Here is a 16,356-nt window from a genome sequence, read left to right as displayed (position 1 = left end):
GTGTAGCCAACAAGTATAGATATATAGGGAAATGAGCATGTTATAACACATACAAAGTACAAAGTAAAACACATAGATATTGGATGGATAGTCTTTATTGAATTTCTTTAATACATACACACATGTTTTGAAGCATACCATATCTCAAAGGTAATGGAGTACTCTGCAGCATTTGTAGAACTGGCAATGAATTACAAAAAGTACAAAAACTCAAACAGGAGAAACACTATAAGACAGCTTTGAGAAGAAGACATAAAGAAGAAGTATTGAATGTTAAATAACCCATTTGGATGATATAGTCAAAGCCTAATCTTGTTTGATCAAAGCTCTTGTTTCACAGATCCAGCGGTTCTTCATCCAGCAGCTCTTTCCGCACCAGTTGGCCGGAGGATCTGCTTTCTGCTGACTCAAAACACAATCCCCTCTGTTGCTGCCATCTTGTTGCTTCCAGAACCTGGTGAAGGAAAAAAGATCATGGAATCAATCAGTGACAAATGTTTTTACAAATAAATTTGTTCGCTTTCATGGCCGTCAGGTTTACTGAAATTTGAACATCAAGATTAGGCACTATCTTACTATATATCGGTAACTGATAGGCCTCACCCCCAATTCCCAATGAGCCACTTGATTTGGGGGAGTGGGTCATCGGTAACTGGAACTGAGGCCTAGATATATAAACATTGGTTTCAAAATTCTTGTTTGAATTTGTTGACATACTAGAAACAATGTTTTTATAGATGGAATTTAGGATATCTCTTTGTATCGTTCAAAAATAAAATAAAAACATGAACAAAATCATTTTAAGCTATGTTTTTTAGGTATACAGTGTTATAGAAATCAGGTTATGAATGACATTATGACAAAACATCCATTATTGTGAGAACATTATGAAAAGTTTTCTGAAAAGTTATTCTAAAATATTTAAATTTGACATTATCTAATGGCAACAAATAGTGAATATTGGAAAAATACAGATGCAAATTGGCAAAGTATAGTAAAATAAATGTGCATTTTGGAAGTGGTCTTTTTTTATGTCTTAAGGACATTTGCCTCTGGTGTCACACATTTACTTTTGATACCGTGCTGCGTTTGTTTCTTCATCCCTCTTGCTTTCTCTGGCAATGTTTTGGTCTTTGGTGTTACTGAAGGAGACCGACATGTTGAAAGGTGTTTCCCCATCTGCTTTTTACTCATTTCACCATCTGCCATTTTAAAAAACTGGGCGATTTTTGCATACATTTCCCTGTGTGTCATATTTCACTAAATCCCAGTCACACAAAGTTCAAAATGCAGCACACAGGGGAAAAGGCTGCCAACCTGGTCAGGTGTGTGATAAAGACATGTGTCTAAATCACTGTGGTGATGATGTGGCAGCTTTTGAGTGATCGTGAGTGTTTTTGTGTGCTTACGTCACAGTGAGGTTGCGTCCATCTACCCACGTCCACGTGTCCGTCTTGCTCAAGCCGATCCAATATCCATGATTGTCATCATCATAGTGCTCTGTGTGGTTATAGATGAATTCCTAGATGTTTTGATACAGTTGTCAATATAGAAAAGTGTCATATAAAATATAACTATAATTGAGATAACTACAACACATTTAATACAAAAAGATGCAATAAAATGTATATCACAAAGAAAAACAATAAACGTAAAAACACAGAAACAGCAGAAAGGAACATTAAAAAACATAGCGGAAAGGATTACAAATGTATAAAATGCAGAATTCAACTAGCTGTGAGGCTTACAGTGAGTGGGTTTTTTTTAAACAATTTTTACACTATCATCTTTTGTGTCAGTTGTTTGTGGTCACACAGTATATTTTCTGGCTATGAAACAGAGATGGAGATGCTCTTTGGCTTTATTTGAGCATGACATTATAAATTAAATCAAATCGTTCTTGCCTGTTCCTCCAAGCTCTCAATCACCACCAGATCCGCACGCATTTGTTGGCAATCAGAGCGGCTATCCTGCCAATTCTTCCAATTGGAGGACCGAGTACCTGCTGTAAACAGGTAGCAGTTTGACTGAAACAGCACCCAGCCGTCCAGGCAAGGTTTACACACTGTTGGACAAGAGACAACACAATCACAATCATAGTCATTTTCAACTACATATAAAATAAGTATCATTCTTCCCTTTCTTAAAACAGCTTATTTCACTCAAAATAAAATGTTTTTTGTGCCAAAATGTACAAATTCTGAAAGGTGAATTATGTTTTTCAACAATGTTCACAAGGAACATTTATACAAATCAAAATGAAATAAAATGTAGTGGTTATATTAACAAGTTAAGAGCTCAAAAGTAAGTGGCTCGGTGGACGAGCGATGACAAACATCCAAACAGACCCCTGAAATACTTAAAATAATTAAATAAAAGTACAAATACTGCAAACTTAAATAGTCCACAACAACCTAACTTATGTATCATTATTAGCAAATAGTAGTTAAAGCAAGACAAATAAAAGTAGACATTGTGCAGTCTGTGTAATATGTAATATGTTTCCTGTGAGTGTTTTACGATTATCTATAATGTTTTTGAATTGTGTCTAAAAAGTTAACTTTAAATTAAAAACCAACTGGAATATTTTTTTTATCCCTGTTTTAAGCTTTGTGACGATGCATTTTACACATTAGTCAACGGGGGTTTCAGAATGAAACTTTTCTCAAGGCATAAAGGAGCATTTACATCCTTCAGTTACAGACATTTAAAGGAGACATGTTCATTTCAGGTTCATAATTGTATTTTGAGCCACTACTGAGACATGTTTACATGCTTTCATGTTCAAAAAGGTCTTTATTTTTCTCATACTGCCTGTGTTGCAGATCCTCTTTTCACCCTCTGTCTGATACCATAGCCCAGTTTGCTCTGATTGGTTAGCTGCTTAGAGATGTCCCGCCCCTTAGCCTATCATGTACAATGTGTTGGAGCGCTAGGAAATAAAAGTACCAGGGTTATACAGTGATGTCATTATGTTACGGAAGTAAATAAAGGAGTCCTATGGAGGCGTTTCAGGAGGGTGGGGAGTGCGTGGGAGGGAAACTCCCCCTGGAGGTAACTTTGCAGACCCTTTACATTAACCAAACCGTGCATAGCACACTACAGGAAAGGGAAACCCCCCAAAAAGGATAATTGGCTCTCTTTAAAATATCTTTCTCTGTAAAGTTGTAATCTAAAAAGTAACTTAAACGGTCAGACAATAACAATGGAGTAAAACGTATTTCCCTTTGAGATGCACTGGAGCAAAAGTGACTCAAGTAAAGCACAAATACCTAAAACATGTACTTAACTTGAGTTAATCCCTTTCACCAATGACACCATGTGTTTACCTTTCTGTGGGCAGAATGTTTTCACAGGGAGGTCTTGATATTCCATGATGACTCCGAGGGTCCAGTTGAGTTGGTCTCTCTCTCTGGTCAGCTCTTCTCTCTGTGTCTTTAAATCCGTCATTTCTGTCCGCAGCTGCAGAATCTCTGCCATCAAGCTGTTTCCTTCTCTGTGCTGCTCTGACATGACTGTGTGACCGATTAAGGGAGGAAACTGTTACATTTGCACTCACTTGTTGTTTTAACTAAACTAAACCATGTAATCAGGTAGACAGACTTACAGTGGATTCTGACGGCGATGAAGGTCGACACCAAGATGAAACCAATAATCCCCAAAGCCACAGCCACCAGATGAAGCAGAGTGTATCTTTGAGCTTTCTTTTCCTTTTCTACGAAGAACAGAAAAACAATCAATTCATTCAAAAAATTCATGGCAAATTATTGTTATTTTCAATTTCTTTAGATCCATAACAAACCTGGAATGGCAGGATCTGCATCCAACACATTATTCTGCAATGTCTGCACCTCATCGCAGATTGCTTCCATGTTGTTTGGTTTCTCTGCAAAATGCAAAAGAGTTTGAAGGAAATTAAAACTTTAAGTTGTGAGCTAAGTGACTTTTGAAAGTCACTTCCCTTTCTGCAGTGTGACTGCATTTCAAGTGACAAGGTTCCTGTTCTCACTAAAGGGTCTCAAAACCTGAGGTAGATGAAACAGGAAACCAAAGAAACATACATCTGAAATGTGTGTTTTAATTCATTATCAGTGGAAAATGTATAGCAAACAGCTGAAGTAGTAAAAGTAGTTAATAGTGCATTATTCTGTAGTTCATTTTCTCAGGCAACGTATTGTTATATCACACAGAGATTCATTTCAGGTTTAGTCTAGTTTATTTAAGTTTAGACCCTAAATCTATGCAATAATTTAATATTATAGCCAAACACATCAGATATCATGGAACAACTTCATTTGTTGAAGTGAGAAAAATATTTGTCTTAATATATTAAATAATAAATATATTTCTCAATGTAAATAAATGTTATAATAAATTAGCCATGGCACTAGACGTTTAGAGGTATTGCTTTTAAATGAAATACTGTCTTTTTTTCTTAACCTTAGCCGGTTAACTGGAGCTGTGTATACTGAGTGTAAAAACATTTATGAAGTCCTGTTTATAAAGCTGTTTTAAATGAAGTTGTAGAACAGTGGATCATATTACATTTTGCATGTAAACGTTTACAAATGCATCTATTAAATAAATCCACTCTTTTCAACACAAGATGTCTCTATTGTGTGTTTTCAGAAGACCCTCTGCTGCTGCAACAACCAAATGTACACGCTGTTGCGATACAGGAAGTTGACACATTTAAACTGCACTCTTACTGAAGTTCACCTTTGAACCTGTCAGGTTCATCATCTGGTTATTGTTACTGATAATCAGGGTTACAATACACATCATTGATGAGATGAAATCACTTATTGTCACCATGCTAAAAAAAGGCTTGCAATATTCTGCTTTTTTGATGTTGTCAACAATTTGTCGGCCTTTCCTCCCCTGTCTGTCCAACACTCTGCCCAAACACCATTTGTTTCTACGGACTACATACATATGATTGCTCAGAGTCAGTGGTAGACATCACAAAAGTCAGTATATTATACACAAGTATTATACATAAGTATTGTACATAAGGACTTTTTTGAAATATTTGTACTATACTCCACTTCATTTGAAAGATGAACGACATACGTTTTACACCGCTACATTTATTTTAACACTCCCAGTTATAAAACAGGCATACAAATGATATGATGATATTTATATGGTATAATGCAGTACTGACAAACTACAACAGCAAAATACTCTTAAATGTATAAAAACAGGATAACATAATAACCCTACAAATATAATACTGTGAGAAGATTAATTCTGCAACAAGTACTTTTACATTTGATACTTGAAGTACATTAAGCAGATAAAACTTCTGTGCTATATTATTCTGAAATGGGTTATTGTGCAGAATGAGTTACTTTACTTTCTTTACTTTAAGTATATTCTAATGATATTACTTTTGTACTTTTACTTAAGAACTTTAGTATTTTAGGACCAGAGTATTGAGTACTTCTTCCAACAGGGCTCAGAAGTTTCCTAAAAGAGAGGTGCACTGTAGTGTTTGGTAAACATTACTCACACAGGAGCAAACAAGTAGACATGTGTTTATTAAATGATTAATTCAAGTTGTACTAGTTTGAATTATATTGTTTCTAATTGTTGTCCTACTTCTTTCAAATCCAGTACAACAACACAACTCAATATCAGCTTAATGCTACATATAGTTGAATTATATCACATATGACCGTGTACCTTGAACATGATGTAACATTGCATTAGCTTGTACACGTGTAGCCAACAAGTATAGATGTATAGGGAAATGAGCATGTTATAACACATACACAGTACAAAGTAAAACACATAGATATTGGATGGATAGTCTTTATTGACTTTCTTTAATACACACATGTATTGAAGCATACCATATCTCAAGTAGTACTCTGCAGCATTTGTAGAACTGGCAATAATTTACAAAAAGACAGTAAGGAAAAAACTCAAACAGGAGAAACACTATAAGACAGCTTTGAGAAGAAGACATAAAGAAGAAGTATTGAATGTTAAATAACCCATTTGGATGATATAGTCAAAGCCTAATCTTGTTTGATCAAAGCTCTTGTTTCACAGATCCAGCGGTTCTTCATCGAGCAGTTCTTTCTGCACCAGTTGGCCGGAGGATCTGCTTTCTGCTGACTCAAAACACAATTCCCTCTGTTGCAGTCATCTTGTTGTTTCCAGAACCTGGTGAAGGAAAAAAGATCATGGAATCAATCAATGTGACAAATGTTTTTGCAAATAAATTTGTTCGCTTTCATGGCCGACAGGTTTACTGAAATTTGAACATCAAGATTAGGCACTATCTTACTATATATCGGTAACTGACCTAGGCCTCACCCCCAATTCCCAATGAGCCACTTGATTTGGGGGAGTGGGTCATCGGTAACTGGAACTGAGGCCTAGATATATAAACATTGGTTTAAAAATTCTTGTTTGAATTTGTTGACATACTAGAAACAATGTTTTTATAGATGGAATTTAGGATATCTCTTTGTATCGTTCAAAAATAAAATAAAAACATGAACAAAATCATTTTAAGCTATGTTTTTTAGGTATACAGTGTTATAGAAATCAGGTTATGAATGACATTATGACAAAACATCCATTATTGTGAGAACATTATGAAAAGTTTTCTGAAAAGTTATACTAAAATATTTAAATTTGACATTATCTAATGGCAACACATAGTGAATATTGGAAATATACAGATGCAAATTGGCAAAGTATAGTAAAATAAATGTGCATGTTGGAAGTGGTCTTTTTTTTATGTCTTAAGGACATTTGCCTCTGGTGTCACACATTTACTTTTGATACCGTGCTGCGTTTGTTTCTTCATCCCTCTTGCTTTCTCTGGCAAGGTTTGGTCTTTGGTGTTACTGAAGGAGACCGACATGTTGAAAGGTGTTTCCCCATCTGCTTTTTACTCATTTCACCATCTGCCATTTTAAGAAACTGGGTGATTTTTGCATAAATTTCCCTGTGTGTCATATTTCACTAAATCCCAGTCACACAAAGTTCAAAATGCAGCACACAGGGGAAAAGGCTGCCAACCTGGTCAGGTGTGTGATAAAGACATGTGTCTAAATCACTGTGGTGATGATGTGGCAGCTTTTGAGTGATGGTGAGTGTTTTTGTGTGCTTACGTCACAGTGAGGTTGCGTCCATCTACCCACGTCCACGTGTCCGTCTTGGTAAAGCCGATCCAATATCCATGATTGTCATCATCATAGTGCTCTGTGTGGTTATAGATGAATTCCTAGATGTTTTGATACAGTTGTCAATATAGAAAAGTGTCATATAAAATATAACTATCATTTAGATAACTACAACACATTTCATACAAAAAGATGCAATAAAATGTATATCACAAAGAAAAATAATAAACGTAAAAACACAGAAACAGCAGAAAGGAACATTAAAAAACATAGCGGAAAGGATTACAAATGTATAAAATGCAGGACTTCAACTAGCTGTGAAGCTTACAGTGGGTGGTTTTTAAAAAAACATTTTTTACACTATATGGTTTACTGCATAATTTATTCTTAAACAATCATCTTTTGTGTCAGTTGTATGTGGTCACACAGTATATTGTCTGGCTATGAAACAGAGATGGAGATGCTCTTTGGCTTTATTTGAGCATGACATTATAAATTAAATCAAATCGTTCTTGCCTGTTCCTCCAAGCTCTCAATCACCACCAGATCCGCACGCATTTGTTGGCAATCAGAGCGGCTATCCTGCCAATTCTTCCAATTGGAGGACCAAGTACCTGATGTAAACAGGTAACAGTTTGACTGAAACAGCACCCAGCCGTCCAGGCAAGGTTTACACACTGTTGGACAAGAGACAACACAATCACAATCATAGTCATTTTCAACTACATATAAAATAAGTATCATTCTTCCCTTTCTTAAAACAGCTTATTTCACTCAAAATAAAATGTTTTTTGTGCCAAAATGTACAAATTCTGAAAGGTGAATTATGTTTTTCAACAATGTTCACAAGGAACATTTATACAAATCAAAATGAAATAAAATGTAGTGGTTATATTAACAAGTTAAGAGCTCAAAAGTAAGTGGCTCGGTGGACGAGCGATGACAAACATCCAAACAGACCCCTGAAACACTTAAAATAATTAAATAAAAGTACAAATACTGCAAACTTAAATAGTCCACAACAACCTAACTTATGTATCATTATTAGCAAATAGTAGTTAAAGCAAGACAAATAAAAGTAGACATTGTGCAGTCTGTGTAATATGTAATATGTTTCCTGTGAGTGTTTTACGATTATCTATAATGTTTTTGAATTGTGTCTAAAAAGTTAACTTTAAATTAAAAACCAACTGGAATATTTTTTTTATCCCTGTTTTAAGCTTTGTGACGATGCATTTTACACATTAGTCAACGGGGTTTCAGAATGAAACTTTTCTCAAGGCATAAAGGAGCATTTACATCCTTCAGTTACAGACATTTAAAGGAGACATGTTCATTTCAGGTTCATAATTGTATTTTGAGCCACTACTGAGACATGTTTACATGCTTTCATGTTCAAAAAGGTCTTTATTTTTCTCATACTGCCTGTGTTGCAGATCCTCTTTTCACCCTCTGTCTGATACCATAGCCCAGTTTGCTCTGATTGGTTAGCTGCTTAGAGATGTCCCGCCCCTTAGCCTATCATGTACAATGTGTTGGAGCGCTAGGAAATAAAAGTACCAGGGTTATACAGTGATGTCATTATGTTACGGAAGTAAATAAAGGAGTCCTATGGAGGCGTTTCAGGAGGGTGGGGAGTGCGTGGGAGGGAAACTCCCCCTGGAGGTAACTTTGCAGACCCTTTACATTAACCAAACCGTGCATAGCACACTACAGGAAAGGGAAACCCCCCAAAAAGGATAATTGGCTCTCTTTAAAATATCTTTCTCTGTAAAGTTGTAATCTAAAAAGTAACTTAAACGGTCAGACAATAACAATGGAGTAAAACGTATTTCCCTTTGAGATGCACTGGAGCAAAAGTGACTCAAGTAAAGCACAAATACCTAAAACATGTACTTAACTTGAGTTAATCCCTTTCACCAATGACACCATGTGTTTACCTTTCTGTGGGCAGAATGTTTTCACAGGGAGGTCTTGATATTCCATGATGACTCCGAGGGTCCAGTTGAGTTTGTCTCTCTCTCTGGTCAGCTCTTCTCTCTGTGTCTTTAAATCCGTCATTTCTGTCCGCAGCTGCAGAATCTCTGCCATCAAGCTGTTTCCTTCTCTGTGCTGCTCTGACATGACTGTGTGACCGATTAAGGGAGGAAACTGTTACATTTGCACTCACTTGTTGTTTTAACTAAACTAAACCATGTAATCAGGTAGACAGACTTACAGTGGATTCTGACGGCGATGAAGGTCGACACCAAGATGAAACCAATAATCCCCAAAGCCACAGCCACCAGATGAAGCAGAGTGTATCTTTGAGCTTTCTTTTCCTTTTCTACGAAGAACAGAAAAACAATCAATTCATTAAAAAAATTCATGGCAAATTATTGTTATTTTCAATTTCTTTAGATCCATAACAAACCTGGTATGGCAGGATCTGCATCCAAAACATTATTCTGCAATGTCTGCACCTCATCGCAGATTGCTTCCATGTTGTTTGGTTTCTCTGCAAAATGCAAAAGAGTTTGAAGGAAATTAAAACTTTAAGTTGTGAGCTAAGTGACTTTTGAAAGTCACTTCCCTTTCTGCAGTGTGACTGCATTTCAAGTGACAAGGTTCCTGTTCTCAATAAAGGGTCTCAAAACCTGAGGTAGATGAAACAGGAAACCAAAGAAACATACATCTGAAATGTGTGTTTTAATTCATTATCAGTGGAAAATGTATAGCAAACAGCTGAAGTAGTAAAAGTAGTTAATGGTGCATTATTCTGTAGTTCATTTTCTCAGGCAACGTATTGTTATATCACACAGAGATTCATTTCAGGTTTAGTCTACTTTAGCTCAGTTTAGACCCTAAATCTATGCAATAATTTAATATTATAGCCAAACACATCAGATATCATGGAACAACTTCATTTGTTGAAGTGAGAAAAATATTTGTCTTAATATATTAAATAATAAATATATTTCTCAATGTAAATAAATGTTATAATAAATTAGCCATGGCACTAGACGTTTAGAGGTATTGCTTTTAAATGAAATACTGTCTTTTTTTCTTAACCTTAGCCGGTTAACTGGAGCTGTGTATACTGAGTGTAAAAACATTTATGAAGTCCTGTTTATAAAGCTGTTTTAAATGAAGTTGTAGAACAGTGGATCATATTACATTTTGCATGTAAACGTTTACAAATGCATCTATTAAATAAATCCACTCTTTTCAACACAAGATGTCTCTATTGTGTGTTTTCAGAAGACCCTCTGCTGCTGCAACAACCAAATGTACACGCTGTTGCGATACAGGAAGTTGACACATTTAAACTGCACTCTTACTGAAGTTCACCTTTGAACCTGTCAGGTTCATCATCTGGTTATTGTTACTGATAATCAGGGTAACAATACACATCATTGATAAGATGAAATCACTTATTGTCACCATGCTAAAAAAAGGCTTGCAATATTCTGCTTTTTTGATGTTGTCAACAATTTGTCGGCCTTTCCTCCCCTGTCTGTCCAACACTCTGCCCAAACACCATTTGTTTCTACGGACTACATACATATGATTGTTCAGAGTCAGTGGTAGACATCACAAAAGTCAGTATATTATACACAAGTATTATACATAAGTATTGTACATAAGGACTTTTTTGAAATATTTGTACTATACTCCACTTCATTTGAAAGATGAACGACATACGTTTTACACCGCTACATTTATTTTAACACTCCCAGTTATAAAACAGGCATACAAATGATATGATGATATTTATATGGTATAATGCAGTACTGACAAACTACAACAGCAAAATACTCTTAAATGTATAAAAACAGGATAACATAATAACCCTACAAATATAATACTGTGAGAAGATTAATTCTGCAACAAGTACTTTTACATTTGATACTTGAAGTACATTAAGCAGATAATACTTCTGTACTATATTATTCTGAAATGGGTTATTGTGCAGAATGAGTTACTTTACTTTCTGTACTTTAAGTATATTCTAATGATATTACTTTTGTACTTTTACTTAAGAACTTTAGTATTTTAGGACCATAGTATTGAGTACTTCTTCCAACAGGGCTCAGAAGTTTCCTAAAAGAGAGGTGCACTGTAGTGTTTGGTAAACATTACTCACACAGGAGCAAACAAGGAGACATGTGTTTATTAAATGATTCATTCAAGTTGTACTAGTTTGAATTATATTGTTTCTAATTGTTGTCCTACTTCTTTCAAATCCAGTACAACAACACAACTCAATATCAGCTTAATGCTACATATAGTTGAATTATATCACATATGACCGTGTACCTTGAACATGATGTAACATTGCATTAGCTTGTACACGTGTAGCCAACAAGTATAGATGTATAGGGAAATGAGCATGTTATAACACATACACAGTACAAAGTAAAACACATAGATATTGGATGGATAGTCTTTATTGACTTTCTTTAATACACACATGTATTGAAGCATACCATATCTCAAGTAGTACTCTGCAGCATTTGTAGAACTGGCAATAATTTACAAAAAGACAGTAAGGAAAAAACTCAAACAGGAGAAACACTATAAGACAGCTTTGAGAAGAAGACATAAAGAAGAAGTATTGAATGTTAAATAACCCATTTGGATGATATAGTCAAAGCCTAATCTTGTTTGATCAAAGCTCTTGTTTCACAGATCCAGCGGTTCTTCATTGTGCAGCTCTTTCTGCACCAGTTGGCCGGAGGATCTGCTTTCTGCTGACTCAAAACACAATTGTCTCTGTTGCAGGATTGTTTCCAGAACCTGGTGAAGGAAAAAAGATCATGGAATCAATCAATGTGACAAATGTTTTTGCAAATAAATTTGTTCGCTTTCATGGCCGTCAGGTTTACTGAAATTTGAACATCAAGATTAGGCACTATCTTACTATATATCGGTAACTGATAGGCCTCACCCCCAATTCCCATTGAGCCACTTGATTTGGGGGAGTGGGTCATCGGTAACTGGAACTGAGGCCTAATATAAACATTGGTTTAAAAATTCTTGTTTGAATTTGTTGACATACTAGAAACAACGTTTTTATAGATGGAATTTAGGATATCTCTTTGTGTCGTTCAAAATTTAAAAAAAAAACATGAACAAAATCATTTTAAGCTATGTTTTTTAGGTATACAGTGTTATAGAAATCAGGTTATGAATGACATTATGACAAAACATCCATTATTGTGAGAACATTATGAAAAGTTTTCTGAAAAGTTATTCTAAAATATTTAAATTTGACATTATCTAATGGCAACAAATAGTGAATATTGGAAATATACAGATGCAAATTGGCAAAGTATAGTAAAATAAATGTGCATTTTGGAAGTGGTCTTTTTTTATGTCTTAAGGACATTTGCCTCTGGTGTCACACATTTACTTTTGATACCGTGCTGCGTTTGTTTCTTCATCCCTCTTGCTTTCTCTGGCAATGTTTTGGTCTTTGGTGTTACTGAAGGAGACCGACATGTTGAAAGGTGTTTCCCCATCTGCTTTTTACTCATTTCACCATCTGCCATTTTAAAAAACTGGGCGATTTTTGCATACATTTCCCTGTGTGTCATATTTCACTAAATCCCAGTCACACAAAGTTCAAAATGCAGCACACAGGGGAAAAGGCTGCCAACCTGGTCAGGTGTGTGATAAAGACATGTGTCTAAATCACTGTGGTGATGATGTGGCAGCTTTTGAGTGATCGTGAGTGTTTTTGTGTGCTTACGTCACAGTGAGGTTGCGTCCATCTACCCACGTCCATGTGTCCGTCTTGCTCAAGCCGATCCAATATCCATGATTGTCATCATCATAGTGCTCTGTGTGGTTATAGATGAATTCCTAGATGTTTTGATACAGTTGTCAATATAGAAAAGTGTCATATAAAATATAACTATAATTGAGATAACTACAACACATTTAATACAAAAAGATGCAATAAAATGTATATCACAAAGAAAAACAATAAACGTAAAAACACAGAAACAGCAGAAAGGAACATTAAAAAACATAGCGGAAAGGATTACAAATGTATAAAATGCAGAATTCAACTAGCTGTGAGGCTTACAGTGGGTGGGTTTTTTTTAAACAATTTTTACACTATCATCTTTTGTGTCAGTTGTTTGTGGTCACACAGTATATTTTCTGGCTATGAAACAGAGATGGAGATGCTCTTTGGCTTTATTTGAGCATGACATTATAAATTAAATCAAATCGTTCTTGCCTGTTCCTCCAAGCTCTCAATCACCACCAGATCCGCACGCATTTGTTGGCAATCAGAGCGGCTATCCTGCCAATTCTTCCAATTGGAGGACCGAGTACCTGATGTAAACAGGTAACAATTTGACTGAAACAGCACCCAGCCGTCCAGGCAAGGTTTACACACTGTTGGACAAGAGACAACACAATCACAATCATAGTCATTTTCAACTACATATAAAATAAGTATCATCCTTCCCTTTCTTAAAACAGCTTATTTCACTCAAAATAAAAGCATTTTTGTGCCAAAATGTACAAATTCTGAAAGATGATTTATGTTTTTCAACAATGTTCACAAGGAACATTTATACAAATCAAAATGAAATAAAAGGTAGTGGTTATATTAACAAGTTAAGAGCTCAGAAGTAAGTGGCTCGGTGGACGAGCGATGACAAACATCCAAACAGACCCCTGAAACACTTAAAATAATTAAATAAAAGTACAAATACTGCAAACTTAAATAGTCCACAACAACCTAACTTATGTATCATTATTAGCAAATAGTAGTTAAAGCAAGACAAATAAAAGTAGACATTGTGCAGTCTGTGTAATATGTAATATGTTTCCTGTGAGTGTTTTACGATTATCTATAATGTTTTTGAATTGTGTCTAAAAAGTTAACTTTAAATTAAAAACCAACTGGAATATTTTTTTTATCCCTGTTTTAAGCTTTGTGACGATGCATTTTACACATTAGTCAACGGGGTTTCAGAATGAAACTTTTCTCAAGGCATAAAGGAGCATTTACATCCTTCAGTTACAGACATTTAAAGGAGACATGTTCATTTCAGGTTCATAATTGTATTTTGAGCCACTACTGAGACATGTTTACATGCTTTCATGTTCAAAAAGGTCTTTATTTTTCTCATACTGCCTGTGTTGCAGATCCTCTTTTCACCCTCTGTCTGATACCATAGCCCAGTTTGCTCTGATTGGTTAGCTGCTTAGAGATGTCCCGCCCCTTAGCCTATCATGTACAATGTGTTGGAGCGCTAGGAAATAAAAGTACCAGGGTTATACAGTGATGTCATTATGTTACGGAAGTAAATAAAGGAGTCCTATGGAGGCGTTTCAGGAGGGTGGGGAGTGCGTGGGAGGGAAACTCCCCCTGGAGGTAACTTTGCAGACCCTTTACATCAACAAAACCGTGCATAACACACTACAGGAAAGGGAAACCCCCCAAAAAGGATAATTGGCTCTCTTTAAAATATCTTTCTCTGTAAAGTTGTAATCTAAAAAGTAACTTAAACGGTCAGACAATAACAATGGAGTAAAACGTATTTCCCTTTGAGATGCACTGGAGCAAAAGTGACTCAAGTAAAGCACACATATCTAAAACATGTACTTAACTTGAGTTAATCCCTTTCACCAATGACACCATGTGTTTACCTTTCTGTGGGCAGAATGTTTTCACAGGGAAGTCTTGATATTCCATGATGACTCCGAGGGTCCAGTTGAGTTTGTCTCTCTCTCTGGTCAGCTCTTCTCTCTGTGTCTTTAAATCTGTCATTTCTGTCCGCAGCTGCAGAATCTCTGCCATCAAGCTGTTTCCTTCTCTGTGCTGCTCTGACATGACTGTGTGACCGATTAAGGGAGGAAACTGTTACCTTTGCACTCACTTGTTGTTTTAACTAAACTAAACCATGTAATCAGGTAGACAGACTTACAGTGGATTCTGACGGCGATGAAGGTCGACACCAAGATGAAACCAATAATCCCCAAAGCCACAGCCACCAGATGAAGCAGAGTGTATCTTTGAGCTTTCTTTTCCTTTTCTACGAAGAACAGAAAAACAATCAATTCATTAAAGAAATTCATGGCAAATTATTGTTATTTTCAATTTCTTTAGATCCATAACAAACCTGGTATGGCAGGATCTGCATCCAAAACATTATTCTGCAATGTCTGCACCTCATCGCAGATTGCTTCCATGTTGTTTGGTTTCTCTGCAAAATGCAAAAGAGTTTGAAGGAAATTAAAACTTTAAGTTGTGAGCTAAGTGACTTTTGAAAGTCACTTCCCTTTCTGCAGTGTGACTGCATTTCAAGTGACAAGGTTCCTGTTCTCAATAAAGGGTCTCAAAACCTGAGGTAGATGAAACAGGAAACCAAAGAAACATACATCTGAAATGTGTGTTTTAATTCATTATCAGTGGAAAATGTATAGCAAACAGCTGAAGTAGTAAAAGTAGTTAATGGTGCATTATTCTGTAGTTCATTTTCTCAGGCAACGTATTGTTATATCACACAGAGATTCATTTCAGGTTTAGTCTACTTTAGTTCAGTTTAGACCCTAAATCTATGCAATAATTTAATATTATAGCCAAACACATCAGATATCATGGAACAACTTCATTTGTTGAAGTGAGAAAAATATTTGTCTTAATATATTAAATAATAAATATATTTCTCAATGTAAATAAATGTTATAATAAATTAGCCATGGCACTAGACGTTTAGAGGTATTGCTTTTAAATGAAATACTGTCTTTTTTTCTTAACCTTAGCCGGTTAACTGGAGCTGTGTATACTGAGTGTAAAAACATTTATGAAGTCCTGTTTATAAAGCTGTTTTAAATGAAGTTGTAGAACAGTGGATCATATTACATTTTGCATGTAAACGTTTACAAATGCATCTATTAAATAAATCCACTCTTTTCAACACAAGATGTCTCTATTGTGTGTTTTCAGAAGACCCTCTGCTGCTGCAACAACCAAATGTACACGCTGTTGCGATACAGGAAGTTGACACATTTAAACTGCACTCTTACTGAAGTTCACCTTTGAACCTGTCAGGTTCATCATCTGGTTATTGTTACTGATAATCAGGGTTACAATACACATCATTGATGAGATGAAATCACTTATTGTCACCATGCTAAAAAAAGGCTTGCAATATTCTGCTTTTTTGATGTTGTCAACAATTTGTCGGCCTTTCCTCCCCTGTCT

General features: G+C 35.6%; 3 protein-coding genes across 3 annotated transcripts; all 3 read right to left on the bottom strand.

The window, feature by feature from the left end:
* Positions 1-334: 334 nt before the first annotated feature.
* On the bottom strand, positions 335-3,989 carry LOC117500543 (CD209 antigen-like). Its single transcript, XM_034153427.1, has 7 exons — positions 3,803-3,989; positions 3,608-3,715; positions 3,330-3,515; positions 1,905-2,065; positions 1,410-1,522; positions 521-665; positions 335-454 (listed from the first exon to the last, which is right to left on the bottom strand). Exons 1-7 carry the CDS (start codon positions 3,870-3,872, stop codon positions 335-337), a joined length of 903 nt encoding a protein of 300 aa, XP_034009318.1. The 5' UTR covers positions 3,873-3,989.
* Positions 3,990-5,799: 1,810 nt separating this feature from the next.
* On the bottom strand, positions 5,800-9,745 carry LOC117468547 (C-type lectin domain family 4 member M-like). Its single transcript, XM_034112731.1, has 6 exons — positions 9,559-9,745; positions 9,364-9,471; positions 9,086-9,271; positions 7,662-7,822; positions 7,134-7,246; positions 5,800-6,174 (listed from the first exon to the last, which is right to left on the bottom strand). The coding sequence occupies exons 1-6, from the start codon at positions 9,626-9,628 to the stop codon at positions 6,027-6,029; spliced, it is 786 nt and encodes a 261-aa protein (XP_033968622.1). The 5' UTR covers positions 9,629-9,745; the 3' UTR covers positions 5,800-6,026.
* Positions 9,746-11,555: 1,810 nt separating this feature from the next.
* Positions 11,556-15,456, bottom strand: LOC117468548 (CD209 antigen-like). Its single transcript, XM_034112732.1, has 6 exons — positions 15,272-15,456; positions 15,077-15,184; positions 14,799-14,984; positions 13,375-13,535; positions 12,880-12,992; positions 11,556-11,924 (listed from the first exon to the last, which is right to left on the bottom strand). The coding sequence occupies exons 1-6, from the start codon at positions 15,339-15,341 to the stop codon at positions 11,783-11,785; spliced, it is 780 nt and encodes a 259-aa protein (XP_033968623.1). The 5' UTR covers positions 15,342-15,456; the 3' UTR covers positions 11,556-11,782.
* Between the last annotated feature and the right edge of the window lie 900 nt (positions 15,457-16,356).

Source organism: Trematomus bernacchii, unplaced genomic scaffold, assembly GCF_902827165.1.
Source record: "Trematomus bernacchii unplaced genomic scaffold, fTreBer1.1, whole genome shotgun sequence".
Classification (NCBI taxonomy): domain Eukaryota; kingdom Metazoa; phylum Chordata; class Actinopteri; order Perciformes; family Nototheniidae; genus Trematomus; species Trematomus bernacchii.
Note: the sequence above shows the minus strand (reverse complement) of the source record. Positions and strands in the feature narration are given on the sequence as shown.